This window comes from Cucumis sativus, chromosome 1, assembly GCF_000004075.3.
Source record: "Cucumis sativus cultivar 9930 chromosome 1, Cucumber_9930_V3, whole genome shotgun sequence".
In the NCBI taxonomy this organism is placed as follows: domain Eukaryota; kingdom Viridiplantae; phylum Streptophyta; class Magnoliopsida; order Cucurbitales; family Cucurbitaceae; genus Cucumis; species Cucumis sativus.
In genome coordinates this window covers 24,564,262-24,582,119 of record NC_026655.2, presented here as the reverse complement: position 1 = coordinate 24,582,119, position 17,858 = coordinate 24,564,262, and the positions used below count along the sequence as shown (strand labels likewise).

Here is a 17,858-nt window from a genome sequence, read left to right as displayed (position 1 = left end):
ATCTCAAAGCAACATAGAGTGTTGAACTAAAAAGAAAAATGAAAAAAAAAAATATCTTATTAGGTAATTAGTTTTTAGTTTTATTTTTGTCCAAATATTATTCTTTACCTCTAGTTTTCAAATTTAATTTATATTTAATTCATAAAATTTAAAATATTATTTTATATTTCGAGTTTTGAGTTCGGTTTTCATTTAGTCATTAGGTTTCAATATTTTACCCTTCTTACTTCTAACTTTTGTCTATTGTTTATTTTGTTATTTGGTATTAACCAAGGACTGTGAATATATTAATTTCAAACGGCATGAAGCAAAAATTTTGAATTAATTTATTTTATTATTTTAAATTAGTGAATAAATATTAACAAAATAAATACTCGTTGAAAATTAGGTTCAATGTAAAAGTTATGGAATGTGAAAGTAAAACGAAAATGAAACTTCAAATTTAAGCGTAAACGTATAACTTTTTGAAACGTGAAATTAAATTTAAAATTGAAAAATAAAAAATTTAATGACATAAAGTCATTTAAAATATATAAAATTAGTTTTAGAGTCCTCAACTTTCAATCAATTTAGTCTATGAACTTCAATAAATAAAATTTTAATCCTTCTTATATCTTACACTTCAAATTTTTATTTTTAATGAATTAGCATCTAGATGGCAATTATTATGAACTTTCTTACCTATGTTAGATTAGTTAATTAAGATTTTTAATGAATTAGCATCTAGATGGCAATTATTATGAACTTTCTTACCTATGTTAGATTAGTTAATTAAGGGTCCAATTTGTTTGTTTAATATAAAAACTAAGTTATTAGTTTGGTGAAATTTTTACTGTAAGGACTAAGTTGTTACATTTTAAAACTTAGAAAAAAGAAATATCAATTTACACCTTTAAACTTTCGTGTTTGTATCAATTTTGTAAGTATGTCAATTTACATCATTCATTACGTTTATTTTAGAGCAAAAAAAAAAAGAGATTAGGTAAAAGTTATAATTGTGTGGATTGAACTCTTAAATTTTGGTAAATTAGGAAAATGAAGAATTTAAGGAAGATATAAGCAAATGTTAGAAAAATAAAAAGTGGAGTAAATGAGAATTTAATAGAAGTTGAGGGACTAAAGATGAAAATGAAGAAAAGTGGGAGAGAGAGAGAGAGAGAGAGAGAGATGAGAAAAGAAAGGGGAAATAGTAAGAAAGGAAATGGTGGAGTATAAAAGGACCTTTAAGGCTCTGACGATTGTAAGTCGAAATCGAAGACATAGACAGACTTCTCTCTCTCTCTCTGCTATTCCCTCTTTCTTTGTTTCCTTCCTTTTATTATAAGGTCAGTTTCTAACCAAAAACATATTCATTAATCTTTTCGAAAACACATAAAATCCTCTCTTTTATGAGAATCTCTTTGATTTTCTCTTCTTTTCTATTCTTCTTTTACGCTGACACAACCCCCCCAGAACAAATAACCAAAGAAAAAATGTAACTTTTGCATTTCAAACCCCAACTAACAAACCAAATTAGCTCAATTATGACATGGGTCATCTTCCATTCTTCCCCATAGATCTCTTTCTCATCGGTTTTCCCTTTTTCCCTTTCAGGGTATCTAAGATCTTGTTTACTTGAGTATCATTTGTGTCTCTAAAAGGTAATTAAACTCTCTCTCTCTCTCTCTCTTTCTTTGCTTGATCCTTAATATTTGTGGGATTTCTTTCTGGGTTTGTTTGTTTGTTTTGTTATTTGATTTGGTTGGTTGTGGAAATTAATGGTTCTTTTTTATATTGATGTTGGTGATCTTCATTTGTAATCAACACAGCTTTAAAATCTATAAGAAGATTGGTTCTTTCTCAACTGCTTCTTGGGTTTTTTCTTTCATATGTTTTAGCCTTTTAGCTGTGGATATGAATTAGCCTATGTTACATTTGGTTGAAAGTATAATATCAATTCCCTTTCCTCACATAATTTTGTATCTTCTCTACCTTTTTGATGAATTGCGTCTGAGGGAAAGTAAAGTAGGGGGAGTTTCTATAAGGTTTCTGGTTGTGTTTAGGATTTGTTTTGGTAGACCATTTAATCATGATGCATAATGTGATATAGGTGAGGAAGCACATAGATATAGATTCTTGAACATATGGACTTCTGTAGTTTCAGCTTTGAGAATCTTCTGTAATGGCTTGAAACAAGTACTGTGCTGTGAATTTTGTTCATGAAAATGTCTTTTGATACCTTCTGATATTTCATAAAAACTACATGGATTTTTTACTTCCTCCCGAGATCTATTGATTTTTGTTGAAATCTTACTTTGATCGATGATTACTCTCTATATGTGTGTTGAGTTTGTTTTGGACAATTCAGTTCATGAATATGTATGAATCGGTCATTCTGATAGGTTGATTTGTTGATAATTAGGTGAAAAGTGATATATATCATGGTTTCTATCTTGTTAAGGTTCTGGATTATAGATTTCTATTACCTTTCTTTTAGTATAGCTATTTTTCTTTGGTTCTTTTTCCCAGTTAAAAATGTTATTTTTGTTTCCATTTCTAAACCTGCTTCAATTTGCATCTTATTCTTGATTATATTTAATATTTATCTGTGTCGTGCACATAGTTTGAATATTCCGTTTGTTGTTCCTTTCAAAAGCTGTTCGAGATTTATTTCAAAGTTCAACCGTGATGGATCAGCAAGGGCATGGCCAGCCTCCATCCATGGGAGCGGTTGGCAGCGGAGGTCAGATAGCATATGGTAGCAATCTGTACCATCCCAACCAAATGTCTGTAGGTCCAACTTCGGGATCTGTTGTTACATCAGTCGGAGGCATTCAGTCTACGAGTCAACCTGGTGGAGCACAGCTTGCTCAACATCAACTTGCTTATCAACATATCCACCAGCAGCAGCAACAACAGCTTCAACAACAGCTCCAGACTTTTTGGGTAAATCAATACCAAGAGATTGAGAAGGTAACAGACTTCAAGAACCATAGTCTTCCCTTAGCAAGGATCAAGAAGATCATGAAGGCTGATGAGGATGTACGAATGATATCAGCTGAGGCACCTGTTTTATTTGCTAGGGCATGTGAAATGTTCATCCTGGAATTGACTTTACGGTCTTGGAATCACACCGAAGAGAACAAGCGCAGGACACTTCAAAAGAATGATATTGCTGCAGCTATCACAAGAACTGACATTTTCGACTTTCTGGTTGATATAGTGCCGAGGGAGGATTTGAAAGATGAAGTACTCACGTCGATTCCAAGAGGATCAATGACAGTTGGGGGACCTGGAGATACACTTCCTTACTACATGCCATCTCAGCATGCACCTCAGGTTGGGGCACCTGGAATGATCATGGGTAAGCCAGTTATGGACCCAGCTATGTATGCTCCACAATCACACCCTTATATGGCTCCACAAATGTGGCAGCATGCACAAGATCAAGCCCCTCCTGATCAATAATAGCTTGCTGCATGGAGGTGAAGGCGAACCGTACGTCTTTCTTTGTTCCTTTTGTTACATCTCTTTTATTCAAAATGAAAGTTCTGTGGTGGTATATATATAATGCTTTTTTTGGTCTACTATCTTCTAGTAGATTTCACGTTTCTGAGGTTGTGTTTATTCAGAATTCAGATTCATTTCAGTCTTCGTGATGCATATTTTGTTGAAAACATTGGCTGTAAAGTGCATTATGAGTGTATTATCTCAATCATATACGCAGCTTACAATTTCCCTCTGAGTTGGAGCTTTAAATAAACTCTAGTTCCGTGTTCCATTTAATGTGATTATATTTAGACGAGACATTTGGACAGTAGGGTCAGGTTTGTATACCAAAAGTTATATGTTTGGAGTGTCTATTTCGTTTGTAAAGATTGGAGTTGACAATCCATGTTTATATTTGGTATTTGTGTATCTTAGACTATGAATTAAATCTGTGATACTAAGAACTGCATAAAACCCAACTTCTGAAGAAAAAAAAAACCCCTTTTAAGCTACAAGCTAACTTTTGTAATCACAATCCAACAAAATCGATGTTGAACCACGAGCTGTATGAGCTTTATACTGCAAAAACATCTCGTACCTTGTAACATTTCACAGTGGACTATCCAAACCTTGGCCTCTCAACTCTTGGTTACACAAATTCAAACTTTCAAGCTCATGAATCGAACACCTTCATAAATGGCCTCGTAGTTGGATTTTAGATTTCCATTTGGCCTATACTCACCATTTTCCTGTCAATTATTGCAGACGGAGTCGCCTCCAAAGCAAGCTCTATGAAGCCAAACCACACACACACAACAAACTGAAAGGAGAATTTACACTGAAGATTTGATCTGAAGCCCTACACTATACTTTCTGTAGATATTTTGCTTGACAAGATTCGATAATCGTGATTGAGCAAGAAAAAGTCTCTTCTTTTTCTATTCATGCTTTACTTCTATTCTGATATTGGGAAGGACAGTTGACAAATTGTATAACTTCATATGATACTCCAAAAAATTGATGTTTACCTTCACATTCCCTTATAAAGAAAAAACTTTAGTTCCCCTGTTCTGTCTACCTAGAACTTAATGTTATATTACAAAACAACTTCTGTTTGATTCAAAATAAAATTCTATCAACCCGATTCAGTCAAAATTAAAAGCAACAGTAAGGAGACAGAGCTTGTTAGATAGTTGAGTCAAAAGTGGTTTTTCCCTTTTCTTTTTATAGTTTAAAAGTTAAAGATGAGATTAAATGAGTATTTCAGAAAAACTGGAAAGATTGTTTGGACAATGACATTTAATTGTAATTATTTAACTTTAACAAGTCATTTAACAAACAATTGAACACTAATACTTGTTGGACTCTTGGTTACACAACGTTTGTGAGACACTAGTTTATATGAGGTTAATGAGTCCAACATTTGTTAGACACATATAGCTAAATAGACAACATATATCAATAGATGCATGATAATATACTTTGAGGGAAAGATACATCAAATCCAAATTTTTTAAGCATATAAGTCTATGAACTTATTGATTTAGAATTTCCTTCAAGTCTAAAAATAATACATATATTTTTTAAAATGCATATTTTAGTAAAAGTGTCTTTGTTGTATCCTAGATTTGTAAAAGGTGACATATTACCGTGTCCTTGTTGTGTCATGTCTTACATCCATGTTCATACTTATATGGTCAACTAACCACAACAACATACTAGTCATCAAAGATCATTGTGTAAGATAGATTGCCATCTTCAAATTCTCTTTGAAAAGAGTGCTATTTTATGTTTATGAGAACGCAAAGAAAACATATTGGAATTAAAAATTGATTTCTTTTTGTTATATTCATAAGAATGATCGCATATCAGGGGGAAAAAAAAAATTAAGTTTAGAGGATAGTGATTGTTTTTTCTTGTTTTGAAAAAAATTCATTCCTTTGAAATTTTGCACCAATGTTGAGGAGAACATTTATTTAGATTATAACCTGAACTTCCAGGATTTAAATCTAGATTAGAAACTAAATACACATTACGAGGACTGAATTTATTGTTTAACCAAAACACTTCTATTATTAATTGATATTCAAAACTGGATACTAATACTTACATTAAAGAAGATAAAAGACTTGGTTCTTGTTCATAATTTTCTTAAGAAACCGATCTATGTGAAGAGGCAGAATCAAAGGTGACAATATCATTAGTGTCAAAGATGGAACTTCGTTTGTCTGAAATTTGTTTACAAACACATCAAATAGATTTATTTTTCTGCTGCTTTCCTTTTGGAATCAGTCTCTTAGAGCAGTTTCAAGGAGGCCAAGACCTTGAACTCCATCAAATTTATAATCTCTCTTTTGATGATGACTTTGCTTCAGTTTCTTATTTCTCAGCTTCCATGGCCCGGAGCAAAATGTATACATTTTGGCTTCGATTTCATGTAGTCTTAATTGAATACGATCGTCGGATATTTGGAGTGATTTATACCTTGTTCTAGATAACATGTTAAGGGGTGTTTGGGTTGATGTATTGGTTATTCTAGCCTATTGATTATAATAATCTCTAGGTTATTATAGAGTTTATGTTTGAGATGTAAATTATTTTAGTCCGAGCAAGTGATAATAAATATTGCAAACAAAAGGGAAAAGGGAACATATGTTTGTTTCTCTTTAGTTGAAAACCCTTCCTTTTGAGATAGTGCTGTTGAGGGCTTGTTTTTTTTGTATTGTATTCTTTCATTTTTTTCTCAATGAAAGTTCTTGTTTTTATCTAAAACCACCGTCTTTGTTCATAGCATTAGTTGATATACCATGAAAATGAAGCCAAAGTCTATGTACTTCCTTTTTTTCCCTTCTCTCTTCCAAATTAGTAAAAGACATTTTAGAGAGAGTTAAAAAGTGTATATTGATGGAACATATGTTTGTTTCTCTTTGAACTATGACTTGTGCTTGTTTCTTCATTAATTGCGGAATATTATACACCATACATTTTTTTAGAAAAACTGATTGAGAAAACAAATTTTGATGACACGAAACGTGTCACAGTATCAACCATATCAGCTGTTTGAAACGCTCAGGGCTGAGGATGAAGCATTCAGTTTCATGGTACAACAACTAATGCTATGAAGGAGGATTGTGATAATGGCTGGAATTGGAGGAGACACTGACAGAGAAAGCTGACATCATCAACTTCTTGTTTTGTGGATGAAAATGAAGAGAAAAAAAGTAATGATTGTTGTCTCTAGTTTTGTTTGTGGTCATCTTCTTACAGTGTCATCGGATAGGACAACCAACTAACTCCATTAATGAGATAATTACTTCATTAACTTAACAGAAATTCCTTTTGTCTAGAACTCTGTAATGTAACGTTTAATGTTCTTTTACTTTTTGGATAAAGAATGACCTTTTTGGTATGAAAAAGGTCCTATTTAAGGAGATGTTTACTACTCTTCTGACCACAGCAGAAAAAAGAAAGAGAAAAGAGAAACACTTTCTGTCATTCTTTTGAAGCCTTTAAAGCAAATTAGAATTGGGTTTGCAACCATTGATCCTGTTGAGATGACAGAAGAAAGGAGAAATCTCGATAGAGAAATTCCCACATGTGGATCGGTGATTGGTGGGAAGCATAACAAGTGTGTCATTTTTCCAGTCAAATCAAGCATGATTGCTGAGTCCATGGAAAGAAGTAACAAAAACTGGTAAACTCCTAATACACTAACATATCACTCCTGAAACTCCTTTGTGCATTTCGTTTTGATATGATCACTCTATTAAGCACTTATTTACTTAAGATTTGCTCATTGAAGGATTGTTCAGACAAAACCAGTATATGAGAGCGACTTAATTGTTCAGGTTGGGGAATTTTGCTTTCACCTGCACAAGGTACTGTTATCTTATTATCTTGTCAGTTAAATTTACAGCCTTATACTTCAATAATAACTTTTTAGTTCAAAACCATGAGATACTTTACCCCTTCTGACCTCATGGACCATCGCTCTGTACAAGTTTTTCTGAGTTCTACTATTTATCTTCCCTGTTTTTCAAGAAATTTTATCCTGCTATCATCTATTTTGAAATTTGAAACAAGGATGGTTTTCCAGGAAAAAGCTTCTTGTAAGTTAATGAGAAATTTCTAACGTTGATTTTTTCATGTAAGATTCTAAGTGAATCGTATGACCATGGTGGTATATAAAGGCTCTCTTTAGTTATGAAATGAGCTTCTTTTATCAAAATAACAATATATTACAGTTTAATTAAACAAAGATTTTAGCCAAATTTCAAAAACGAGTTTTTTTGAAACCCACATCTTTTAGTTTTAAAACTTGGCTTGGTTTTTGGAGAAAACACTCCTAAAAAGGTAACAACATAATAAAGAAATCAATAGACGGAAGTAGTGTCTATAAGCTTAAAATAAAAGATCAAATGGTTATCTACGAGTTCTAGAAAATATTAATATATCTACGGTCAGATATAAGGGCTTAAACAAAAATTGAGAAACCAAAATAGAATTTAATCTGTATATAACAACTGAGTTTGGACTGTAATGGTGTGATCTGTCATCTTTTCAGCTCCCAATGGTTGCAAGAAGCAAATATCTGAATAGAATGATAATCCAAAACAGCAGCCATGAAGTGCAAAATAACAACAGTGTCAGCACAATACAACTGAACAATCTTCCAGGGGGACCTATGGCTTTTGAGTTGGTGATGAAGTTTTGCTATGGGTGGAAGGTTGATTTAACTGCCAAAAATGTTGCTCCTCTTTACTGTGCAACACATTTTCTTGAAATGACTGATGATCTTGCACAAGGGAATCTCACTTCCAAAGCAGAAGCCTTCTTGAGCTTTGTAATATCTTCATCATGGAAAGATACATTCAAAGTTCTCAAAAGTTGTGAGTCCATTTCTCGATGTGCCAATCAGCTCCACATCCCAAAACGCTGTTCTGAAGCAATCGCCCGGAAGGCTTGTATGAACCCGGAATCCTTCTGTAATAGTGATTATAATGTTGATAATGTAAGGCTCGAAGTCGTTGCTGACAACTGGTGGTTTAAGGATGTTTTGATTCTTCGTATTGATCATTTCATTGAGGTGATTGAATCAGGAAAACAAAGAGGAATGAAGTTTGAGGTTGCAGAATCGTGTATAGCACACTGGACAATGAGATGGTTTGCTCGGTTAATGAGTGAATTTGAGAATTTGATGCTGAACAATTCTACTGACAAATTGAAAGCAATGGCAATTGAAAGTTTAATTCGGTTACTTCCTGAAGAGGAAAATTCGGTTACCTCTACTTTTCTGCTTCATATTTTGAAGTTGGGATCTGTAATGAAGATTGACTCCCAATTGTTAACTAGGATTGAAAGTAGATTGGCCATGATGTTAGAAAAATGTCATGCTTCAGATTTACTTGTCAAAAACTACGGAGACGATGATGGTGTTTACGACGTTGCCATTGTTACTCGGATCGTAAAATTCTATGCTTCTCACATATCAGATAATGCTCAATCAAATTTATCTGATGTTGGGAGATTGGTGGATGCTTATCTTATGCTTGTTGCACAAGATCAGAACCTCAAAGCAGATGGTTTCCTAGTCCTCGCGGAAGCATTGCCACAAGATGCTCGGGTTTGTTGTAACAATTTGTATAGAGCAATTGATATGTACCTGAAGGTAAAGAAAGTTCCATTTGGAAAATGCTAAGTTTCAATTTGAATAATCTCAAATTCTTGGTTTGGGTCGGTATTGAGCAATATTAACATAAGTTTTTGAACTTTTTCAGGCACATCCTGAGTTAACAGAAGAAGAAAGGACATGCCTATGTAGATCCTTGAAATACCATAAACTATCCCAAGCAGCAAGGGAGCACATAACGAAGAACAATAGGCTACCGCTGAAATACGTAACGAGTTTCATTCTTTTGGAACAAGTGAGCATGACAAAGCCTAGAACACCATTTGGATTGGTTGACCAACAAATGAGAAACCGGGTTGTGGTGGGTGAAAGTAAATGTCCAGGAACAAGTTGGACGATGAATTCACAAAACGAGATAAATATGATGAAAAGGGAGGTTGCAACAATGAAAGGGCAGCTTAATGACATTCAGATGTGCAAGACAAAGCTTCAAGGGCAAGTAAAGAAAGGTTTCAATTACAAGAAAAATCTTGCCAGCGTACGGAAAATTGTCTGTTTCGGGTTCAACAATTCTAAGTTTAGAAGCTTTGATTTTGCTCCATTGTCGGCTTGAACAGAAAAGCAAAATTTCTTAAAGAAAATCTTCTTTTTATTGCATCTTGTCGTACATACGATCATGTCAAGCCAAGACAGGATCTTTCTTGTATATTGCAGCTCTTACCTTATCTTCCACATCATAAATTTCTTTGCTTGCATTCAAATACATCGCATTGCCAGCTGTTAATGAAGAGAACCCAACAAGAGAATTGTCGTTACAACAAGGCTGACTCATTGTTCTATAACTTGAAACTTACAGCTTAAGCATTGAAGGAAAACTCTGTCATTCATAACTGGCAAGAAACACCAGATTTGGACATTTATCTTTAATCTAATTCTATATAGGCTGATCAAGAGAGAGGTTCGGTTGGTACAAAAAACAGATACGGTAACCCCTATCTTGAGCATTTTCTGTTACTTCCATAACTTTTGAACAGATTGTTGGATCATAGGAAAAATTTGAATCTGAGTTTTCCCTTTCTTCTTACTTGAAAGAAGCTTTTATATCATAGCAGAAGTAGGGAAGTTTCCAAATGAACAAGTTCCGACTTCAAATGAAAGGCATAACGATCTGCATGATGTATCGGGAGAGACTTGGAGGGTAAGAAATGCAGGGCAAAAGGTTGGATGATCCAACATGTTGGAGGAGCAATATGAAGGATAAAGAAGAGCTTGCTAGTACTATTTATGGAGGAAGTAACTATTGGCCATATCGAATGAAGTTGACAACCGATCAGTTACGTTGGGATAGCCTCAAGATTTCGGAACCAAAGGAATTCGAGGAACTGCTTTCAAAGAACATGAATGAAGGAAGCTATAGAGATTTGGCTGAGATGATACCCATTGAAGTATCAATCTATGATGTTGATATCTGTGAAACTTTCAAGGTGAAGTTGGTGAAGAAAGAGGCATTTTGGTTTGAACCATTGCCTCTAGTTGGTGAGAAGTCAAAGAAGGATAAGTTGTGTTCTCATGCCACTGCAAAATCGAGTGGCAAGTCCCACAAGGAAAAGAAAGAGTTTGTTTATTCGATCGAGCCTTTTCGCCACATTATAAAGAAGCGGGGCTTAGATTATCAACAAGAGATTGGTTTTCGTTGGTCGGGTAGCAAATCGATGGATCGTTTTGACTTTTCAGTTTTATCTTCTCCAAGGTTGAGCTTAAACAACTTGATGATCTAACAACTTGATTGCATGAATGTGATGATTTTGTTTCATCTCCTTGTTTCAACAACATTTAATGAATAACTATTAGAATTTTAGAGGTAGCAATCAATCGTTGTTTCCAAATGTGGAAATTTCTGGCTTTTGGTGTCTTAAGATTCATGTTACTTGCTTACATTTAACTCAATCAATTATTTAATTCTAGTTAACAAATCAAGCATTCTATGAATAAGGTAAGTTAGAATGACTAATCGAATGCACTTTGAATTGCTTAATTCGAGTTCAAACGAAAAAGTTATGGACATTGAAAAGAGAAGAGAACTCCAATGTGGCGAGCCACATGGTAAAAAAAACACTAATCCCACATCTCAAATGGTTCATGTCTTGGCAAATGACATAGATGATATGGCAAATCCAATTGCAAAACTCGACAAATGTTGTTGGGAGAATTACAAATATCAAATCAAAGCGTTGTAAATATTGAGAGCAAAATATGTAATCAATTAAGTTGAAGAGCGAGTATCTCTCGCGCACTCTATAAGTATATCATTCCAAATTGATCAATAACTGATTATAGTCAATCATATTTAAAAAACAACCTTCAAATATATGAATAGTGTACAAAACATCTATAAGTATATCAATTGTTTTTCAGACATCCATTCTTTTAAAATATCAATCACCAACAATAAAATAATACTGCAACACATATTACAACCAAATAAATTATTCTCAAACCTCTAAATTCAACCACACGAGAACTCAAGATATCCGCCACTCTCTAAAACCATGACTAAAGAGTCGAATATTTCAATTGTATAGGAAAGACATAGATACCAATAATATATTAGACATCCACATTATTGCATTTAAAATATATTAGGACTATATTAGATATCAATCATGTTTCAAGTATACAAGTCTTATATTAGATATCAAATAACTTTTAAGTATATCAATGGTATGTTATATATCAAAAGTTCCACAAAGACATTCTAACCACTTGGGGTACTTTTTGAACTTTTCCCAAAATTAGTACTTGGGTTGAGTTTGTTTTTGTAACAACTTTTCCACACAAATCTAGACACATGGACCTAATCTTTGTATTGTGCTTTTTTGCAAATCACTTCTTTGCTTATGTTATCATATAGTGAAATTATAGCAAATTTGTAACCATCATTTAAAGTATTTAGGATGACCATCCATTTTTGACTTCATTCGTCTCATTATTCATTCCCACTCAACTAAACGCTTGCATTCATTCTCACTCTCGTTACTCATTCTTGAGACCTAGAGTAATATCGAGAAGAGAAACGAAACAAAACCTTTTGCTAGAAAGAAGAAATGAAATGTTATACGATAGTTCAAGTTTAAAGTATACAAAATGATAAGCAAGAACGAGAGTAAAAGTAAGAGCCACCACCTGTGCTCCGAACTGTTGTTGTTACATTAATTTGACCATGTGATGAAACAAGAATAAAGTCAACGTATCTAGGGCAGTTTAGTAAAGATCAGCTCTGCAATTTCTGGCCATTATTAGGGCGGTTGTGGTGGAGTCTGATTAGGGAGAGCGATCTTAGGCTTTTGCAATGGCTGTGGATGATTATGGAGCTTTCATAGAGAAATTTCTCCTGCAGATGAGCTCTCCTTCCGATAAACTTCCCTTAAGTGGACTCACTTTCGCTGTTAAAGACATGTGAGTTTCTGATTTTTTACTGTTTAAGTTCATCAAGTCTTTGGTGATCAATAGTCTGTGGAATCTGAAATATCTGTATAGAATCAAAAGATTTCAAGAACAGTTTTGAAATATTGTTACTGTTATATTTGTAGATATTGATGTTTCCATTTTTACAAGCCATCAACTGTTGGTTTTTCTATTTCAATGGAGCTTAGTTCGATAAAATAATTCTTGGTTCTTATGTCTTGAAATGACAACATGGCAGTTTTTTTTTTTCTACATGAAATTGGAGTATTGAAGTCAAACTTCTTTTGGACTTTAAACCAAACAGCTTTGATATAGAGGGGTATGTGGCTGGTTTTGGAAATCCTGAATGGCTAAGGACTCACCCACCTGCCAATCAAACGGCACCAGCTGTGTTGACTATCCTAAGAGGAGGGGCCACTTGCATTGGCAAGACTATCATGGATGAAATGGCCTTTAGGTAACAAGAAAACTTACCCTGTACTTTATTTTTTTGTCTAGTTAGCTTTCATTTTTATATCGAGTATGAAAATATCGTGGGAATGAAGATTGAACTTTCAACCTTTTTAGAATGAGGGATTGAACCTTCAACTTTTAGGGGATGAAATGATGGAATGATGGAATGTGTATATTGCAATTGTGGGGTTGGGATTAATCCTTGGACCTCTAGGAAAAAGAATGTATGTCAATTGCGAGAGAGTTAAAGCTTCTATAGACACACACCTCATAACCTTTGCGATTCCTTAGTTGGTTTAGCTATATTATTATCATTCTTTTTCAAGCAGACAATTCTGCCTTCAAATTGGTTAAGACATGACATCAAGGTGAACTTGTGAGGTTTCTAATTTGTAATTGAAATGTTTGACCAATTGGTTCGTTCCAATTCCCAACATACACAGGCTTTTGAATGAATCTTAATCATATTTTTGGCAGTATAAATGGGGAAAACTTTCATTATGGCACACCCCAAAACCCACATGCATCAGATCGGATACCTGGAGGATCTTCCAGTGGTTCTGGTGTTGCTGTTGCTGCAAAGCTTGTGGATTTCTCCTTAGGCGTGATTTTATTTCTAAGTCCTTGAAAAACTTGTGATTCCATGCCTTGAACTATTGTAAAAGACCATAACTCAATTTGTAGGAACTGATACCGGAGGTAGTGTAAGAGTGCCTGCATCCTACTGTGGAATTCTCGGATTCCGGCCTTCACATGGTGTGGTCTCTACGTCTGGAGTAATACCTATGACACAGAGCTTTGATACAGTAGGTAATGTGTAATCTCTCATTGTCACATTGTCTTTTGTAGTAGATAAGCACAATAGGCTGATTTTTTCTCTGAATTTTAAGTCGACTCTTGATCTCCTTTGTGAAACTGTCTATTTTTTTCAACTAAGGCCCTTTGGTGCTGTCATGCAAAGTTGTTTCCTTTTTTCTTTTTTAACTTTTACTTTTTAATTTTATAGGTAAAAAGGTTTGTTTGACAAACATTTGTGTTTTTTTTTTTAAAAAAAGAACCTAAAGTTTGGAAATACAGTACTCCATAATTTCCATTAAAATCATGACATCATTTTGATGATAATGTCTATGTTATTCATGATTTTGCATATAGATGAGCAAAGTGATGTAGATTCATAGCAGAGCCATTGGCGTCTCCTCTTTCCTTCAATACCAACTATATTTCGCTAGCTATCCTGCCATGTGAAAATGGTGTAGATTCCGCTAACACCATCTTCTCGTTTTAGGTTGGTTTGCCAGAGATTCCGCCATATTAAAGAGAGTAGGTTGGCTGCTGCTGCAAGAACCAGAGATTGAGCATTACAAGCCTACGAAAGTGTTCATTGCAGAAGATTGTTTCAAGCTCCTCTCGAACATTACTAGTGAACGATTGACACAAGCTTTTGTTAGCTCAGTGGAGAAGTTATTTGGTGGTAAGTTTAAGCTGACATTCTTGTATTAGTGATTTTGTGTTTTTTAAATTAGGTACCCTTTCATTTAGGAAGAATAAAGAAAGAGATCAAAGGCATACAAAAATTAGTTCACAATATGAATTCCAATCAAGCATAATACGACCTAAAGTGTAATTACAAAATCTTTTTTAACACCAAGGCTAGAAGAGAGGTATCAAATCTAACAAGGGACTAAAAACTTCTCCCCAAGAACTTGCAAACCTCTTAACATCAAGCCAATGAATCCATAAAACTGCTCAATAATGGGGTCTAGATTTTTTTAAAAAAATAATGTGTTATGATGTTTGTTTCTGTGCTTCTTAGATAACTAATATACTGGATGGAAGAAAAATTTGAAAACTACTTAGAATTGGTGCATTTGATCCCTGAGTTTTCAAATACACCTTTTTAGTCTCCAAATAGTTTTAAGAGGCCCTTGAAGTATTTTTTTTATTTCTATAATAATTATATGACATTTTGATTTACGAAATAAGTTTAAAAAATAATTTTAGGGAGAAGATGTAGTTTTAAAAAAATCATTTTTCAAACTTAAAAGAACTAAGAAACAGGCACTTTCTAAACCTCTATTTAAAACTTCATGGACTAAAAAGGTGTATAAAACTTAGGGACCAAACACATATACTCTAAAGAACTTGAGGACTTAAAAATGTATGTTTGGAAACTCAGAGACTAAACACACGATTCTTCAAAACTTTGGACTAAAAAGGAAAAATTTTCAAAAAGATTACTAATTTGATATTGGAGCTCATCTTTTAGATATACATTTAGGCGATTACTTATTTGACTCTTCAACTGCAGGCCATCTTATTAAACAAATTAGCCTTGGAAAGTATGTCGAGGATAAAGTTCCGAGCTTGAAGCATTTCATGATTGAAGAAAATGATGGCTATAAGCATAGCATACCATCCTTGGCAGCCCTTGTAAGATCTAAGCGATTTCTTCAGAGGTTTTGATCTTGTGATGAACCACAACTCCAATTCTGTCGAGCAAATTGACTCTGATATATAATTGTGTTGAATGAATGAATGATCTTTGCCCATGTTTTTGCTGCCCGCTTGCAGGCATGAATTCAACATCAATCATGGAGAATGGGTTCGGTCCTACCATTCTCATTTGGGTCCAGGAATATCAGAACGAATATTAGAATTCATCAGGGAGGTAACAGATGAAAATATTGATCTGAGTCGCTCCATTCAAATCGAACTGCGCGAAGCTCTTGCTGCTCTTCTTGAAGTATTTCCTTTTCCCCACACACACAATTTACTAAAATATTAAACTAATATAATCAGTATCTTAAACATGTGTGCATTTTGATATGTACTCAACTTTCATTGCTTTTTTGTGTAGAAAGAAAAAAAGCTATAACCAATGTAGTTTCCATTTGATATTTCAACATAATTATAGTGTCACTGGTCATTTTATTACTGATTTGATAGTTGCTATTGGATCGTCTACTTCGGAATAACGCAATGTTTCTTTTAGAAAAAAGGTTTACATGTATGATTACATTGTGTCATCTAACAAACATATCAAATTTCTTGGAAATTTATTTCTAGAACTATAATAGGACATTGGTGTTTGTTTCCCGAGAAGATTTATTCTATTCATTCTATCTCAAAAATCTATTATTAGACATTTCACTATAGAAATAAGCAGTTTGTGAATTTTAAAAAAATCTTGAGTTGCTATTGTTTATCATTTCCTTTCAGGATTTTGGAGTTCTTGCAATTCCTACAGTCCCAGGCCCTCCTCCAAAACTAAACACAGACATATCAGAGCAATACGACTTTCGTGCGAAGGCTTTCAGCTTGCTCACCATTGCTGCTGTCTCTGGAGTCTGCCAGGTTCTCTCTCTCTTGAAAGTCTTTTCTTTCAAGTACAAGTGAGGATGGGGGATTTGAACCATAGACCTCTTGATTCTTAGCACTTGTAGTTATTGGTTGACCTCTCTTACTTGAAAGTTAAAAAGCAACCATTTTGATGTATTTTTTTTCTCACCAACTAATCCGCAGGTTAGCGTACCTCTAGGCTTGTACAATGGTCTTCCTGTATCAATATCTTTGCTAGCAAAACATGGTGCAGATGGATTTTTGCTCAATCTTGTTGATAGTCTTTACAGCACTCTAAAAGAAGAAGTTGAGGCAATCTACTAAAAAGTAGAAAAGGATGCTAAAATATCTTCATAGTTGAAATTGGCTGTCCTTTTTTCAGATTGGAAGAGTGAAAACAATGAGATGTTTGATCTTTCATTGTTTCTTGTATTCTTTGTATGATTTTGTATCAAGAGAACGGTTTTGATAAGAATTTTATTTTCCTAGCAAAATAGTTGATCTATCATTGTAATGAATCTCGAGAACAATGTTGCCAAGATTTTATTTTTCTAAAAAGTTCATTGGTCAATGAGATATTCAATCATTCATAAACTGTGTGGTTCTTTTTGTTGTGTGTAGTTGTTTTGTTCATACTGAACCTTGAGAACAATTGTTGATAAGTTTTTTCTTTTTCTAGCAAATTTATCAACCAATGAGATATCTTCAAAAATCCTTATTCTGAAGTATATAATTCCACTTGGATAAGTATTGCTAGACCAAATATCAAGCATTTGTTACATACTAGAGGTAGAATAAGAACAAGAACAAAGAAAGATTGGAGAGAAGAATTAACCTTGAATTTGTCACTATACAATTTCTACTAAAAGTGCTGTAAGAGTGATTGCAAAAATCAACATGAACAAGAGAGAAGGAAGTTGTGAAAGTAAGTAGGTAGGTTAAAGGATGAATGAGTAACATTTGTTTGTGTTAGTTATGAGTAGCAAATGACACCATACTCATGATAAAAGAGGGAAGTTATCTTTTGGACAAGCTTTGTTTAGATCAATGAAGTTAATGCACGTTTCCCACTTAACATTTTATTCCTTCTAACAAGTTTCATTTTGTAGACTTAATTGGGCACCGTTATAATGTCTTTAAATTGCAATGCACTTTGTAATCACATCAAGAATCCTATCAATTTATGATAAAAGAAAAAAACGCGACCACAAAGTAGAACTATGGATATTTATGCATTGACTCATGCTACAACTTAAGAAAAATGTTATATGTTATATTCGTTGTTTGGAAATGATTAGTTAGCATTAGACATTTTAAAACGCTCTCGATCCTCTACCTTGCTACCACCTCTCGCTCTCCCTCGATATCTGTTCTTGATGATTCGATACTTTTGCTCTCGTTCTTACTCTTCGCTTCTTATATTTTAAAATTAAAAAATATATAAAGTTTTGTTTTTTCTTTTCTATAATGTTTCATTTCATTTCTTAACGATAGCAGATAGACT

At 33.8% G+C, this 17,858-nt stretch overlaps 3 protein-coding genes across 8 annotated transcripts; all 3 read left to right on the top strand.

The window, feature by feature from the left end:
• The first annotated feature begins 1,204 nt into the window (after positions 1-1,204).
• Positions 1,205-4,534, top strand: LOC101209664 (nuclear transcription factor Y subunit C-9). Of its 3 annotated transcripts, XM_031880114.1 has the most exons (4): positions 1,205-1,325; positions 1,594-1,640; positions 2,636-3,477; positions 4,234-4,534. In XM_031880114.1, the coding sequence occupies exon 3, from the start codon at positions 2,668-2,670 to the stop codon at positions 3,445-3,447; it is 780 nt and encodes a 259-aa protein (XP_031735974.1). In that variant the 5' UTR covers positions 1,205-1,325; positions 1,594-1,640; positions 2,636-2,667; the 3' UTR covers positions 3,448-3,477; positions 4,234-4,534. The 3 variants fall into 3 exon arrangements, with proteins under 3 accessions (XP_031735974.1, XP_031735975.1, XP_031735973.1); XM_031880113.1 differs by having other exon boundaries at positions 1,230-1,640; XM_031880115.1 differs by lacking the exon at positions 4,234-4,534 and having other exon boundaries at positions 1,228-1,640; positions 2,636-3,872.
• A 1,519-nt stretch (positions 4,535-6,053) lies between these two features.
• Positions 6,054-10,953, top strand: LOC101209592 (root phototropism protein 3). Of its 2 annotated transcripts, none has more exons than XM_004135736.3 (4): positions 6,054-7,162; positions 7,271-7,346; positions 8,033-9,136; positions 9,246-10,953. In XM_004135736.3, exons 1-4 carry the CDS (start codon positions 7,023-7,025, stop codon positions 9,708-9,710), a joined length of 1,785 nt encoding a protein of 594 aa, XP_004135784.1. In that variant the 5' UTR covers positions 6,054-7,022; the 3' UTR covers positions 9,711-10,953. The 2 variants fall into 2 exon arrangements, with proteins under 2 accessions (XP_004135784.1, XP_011659896.1); XM_011661594.2 differs by having other exon boundaries at positions 7,024-7,162; positions 7,281-7,346.
• Positions 10,954-12,121: 1,168 nt separating this feature from the next.
• Positions 12,122-16,948, top strand: LOC101209418 (amidase 1). Of its 3 annotated transcripts, none has more exons than XM_004135577.3 (9): positions 12,122-12,553; positions 12,867-13,019; positions 13,493-13,617; positions 13,700-13,825; positions 14,301-14,486; positions 15,324-15,471; positions 15,587-15,758; positions 16,235-16,369; positions 16,538-16,948. In XM_004135577.3, the coding sequence occupies exons 1-9, from the start codon at positions 12,447-12,449 to the stop codon at positions 16,676-16,678; spliced, it is 1,293 nt and encodes a 430-aa protein (XP_004135625.1). In that variant the 5' UTR covers positions 12,122-12,446; the 3' UTR covers positions 16,679-16,948. The 3 variants fall into 3 exon arrangements, with proteins under 3 accessions (XP_004135625.1, XP_031735978.1, XP_031735979.1); XM_031880118.1 differs by having other exon boundaries at positions 12,126-12,553; positions 12,801-13,019; XM_031880119.1 differs by lacking the exons at positions 12,122-12,553; positions 12,867-13,019 and adding an exon at positions 13,079-13,383.
• The last annotated feature ends 910 nt before the right edge of the window (positions 16,949-17,858 follow it).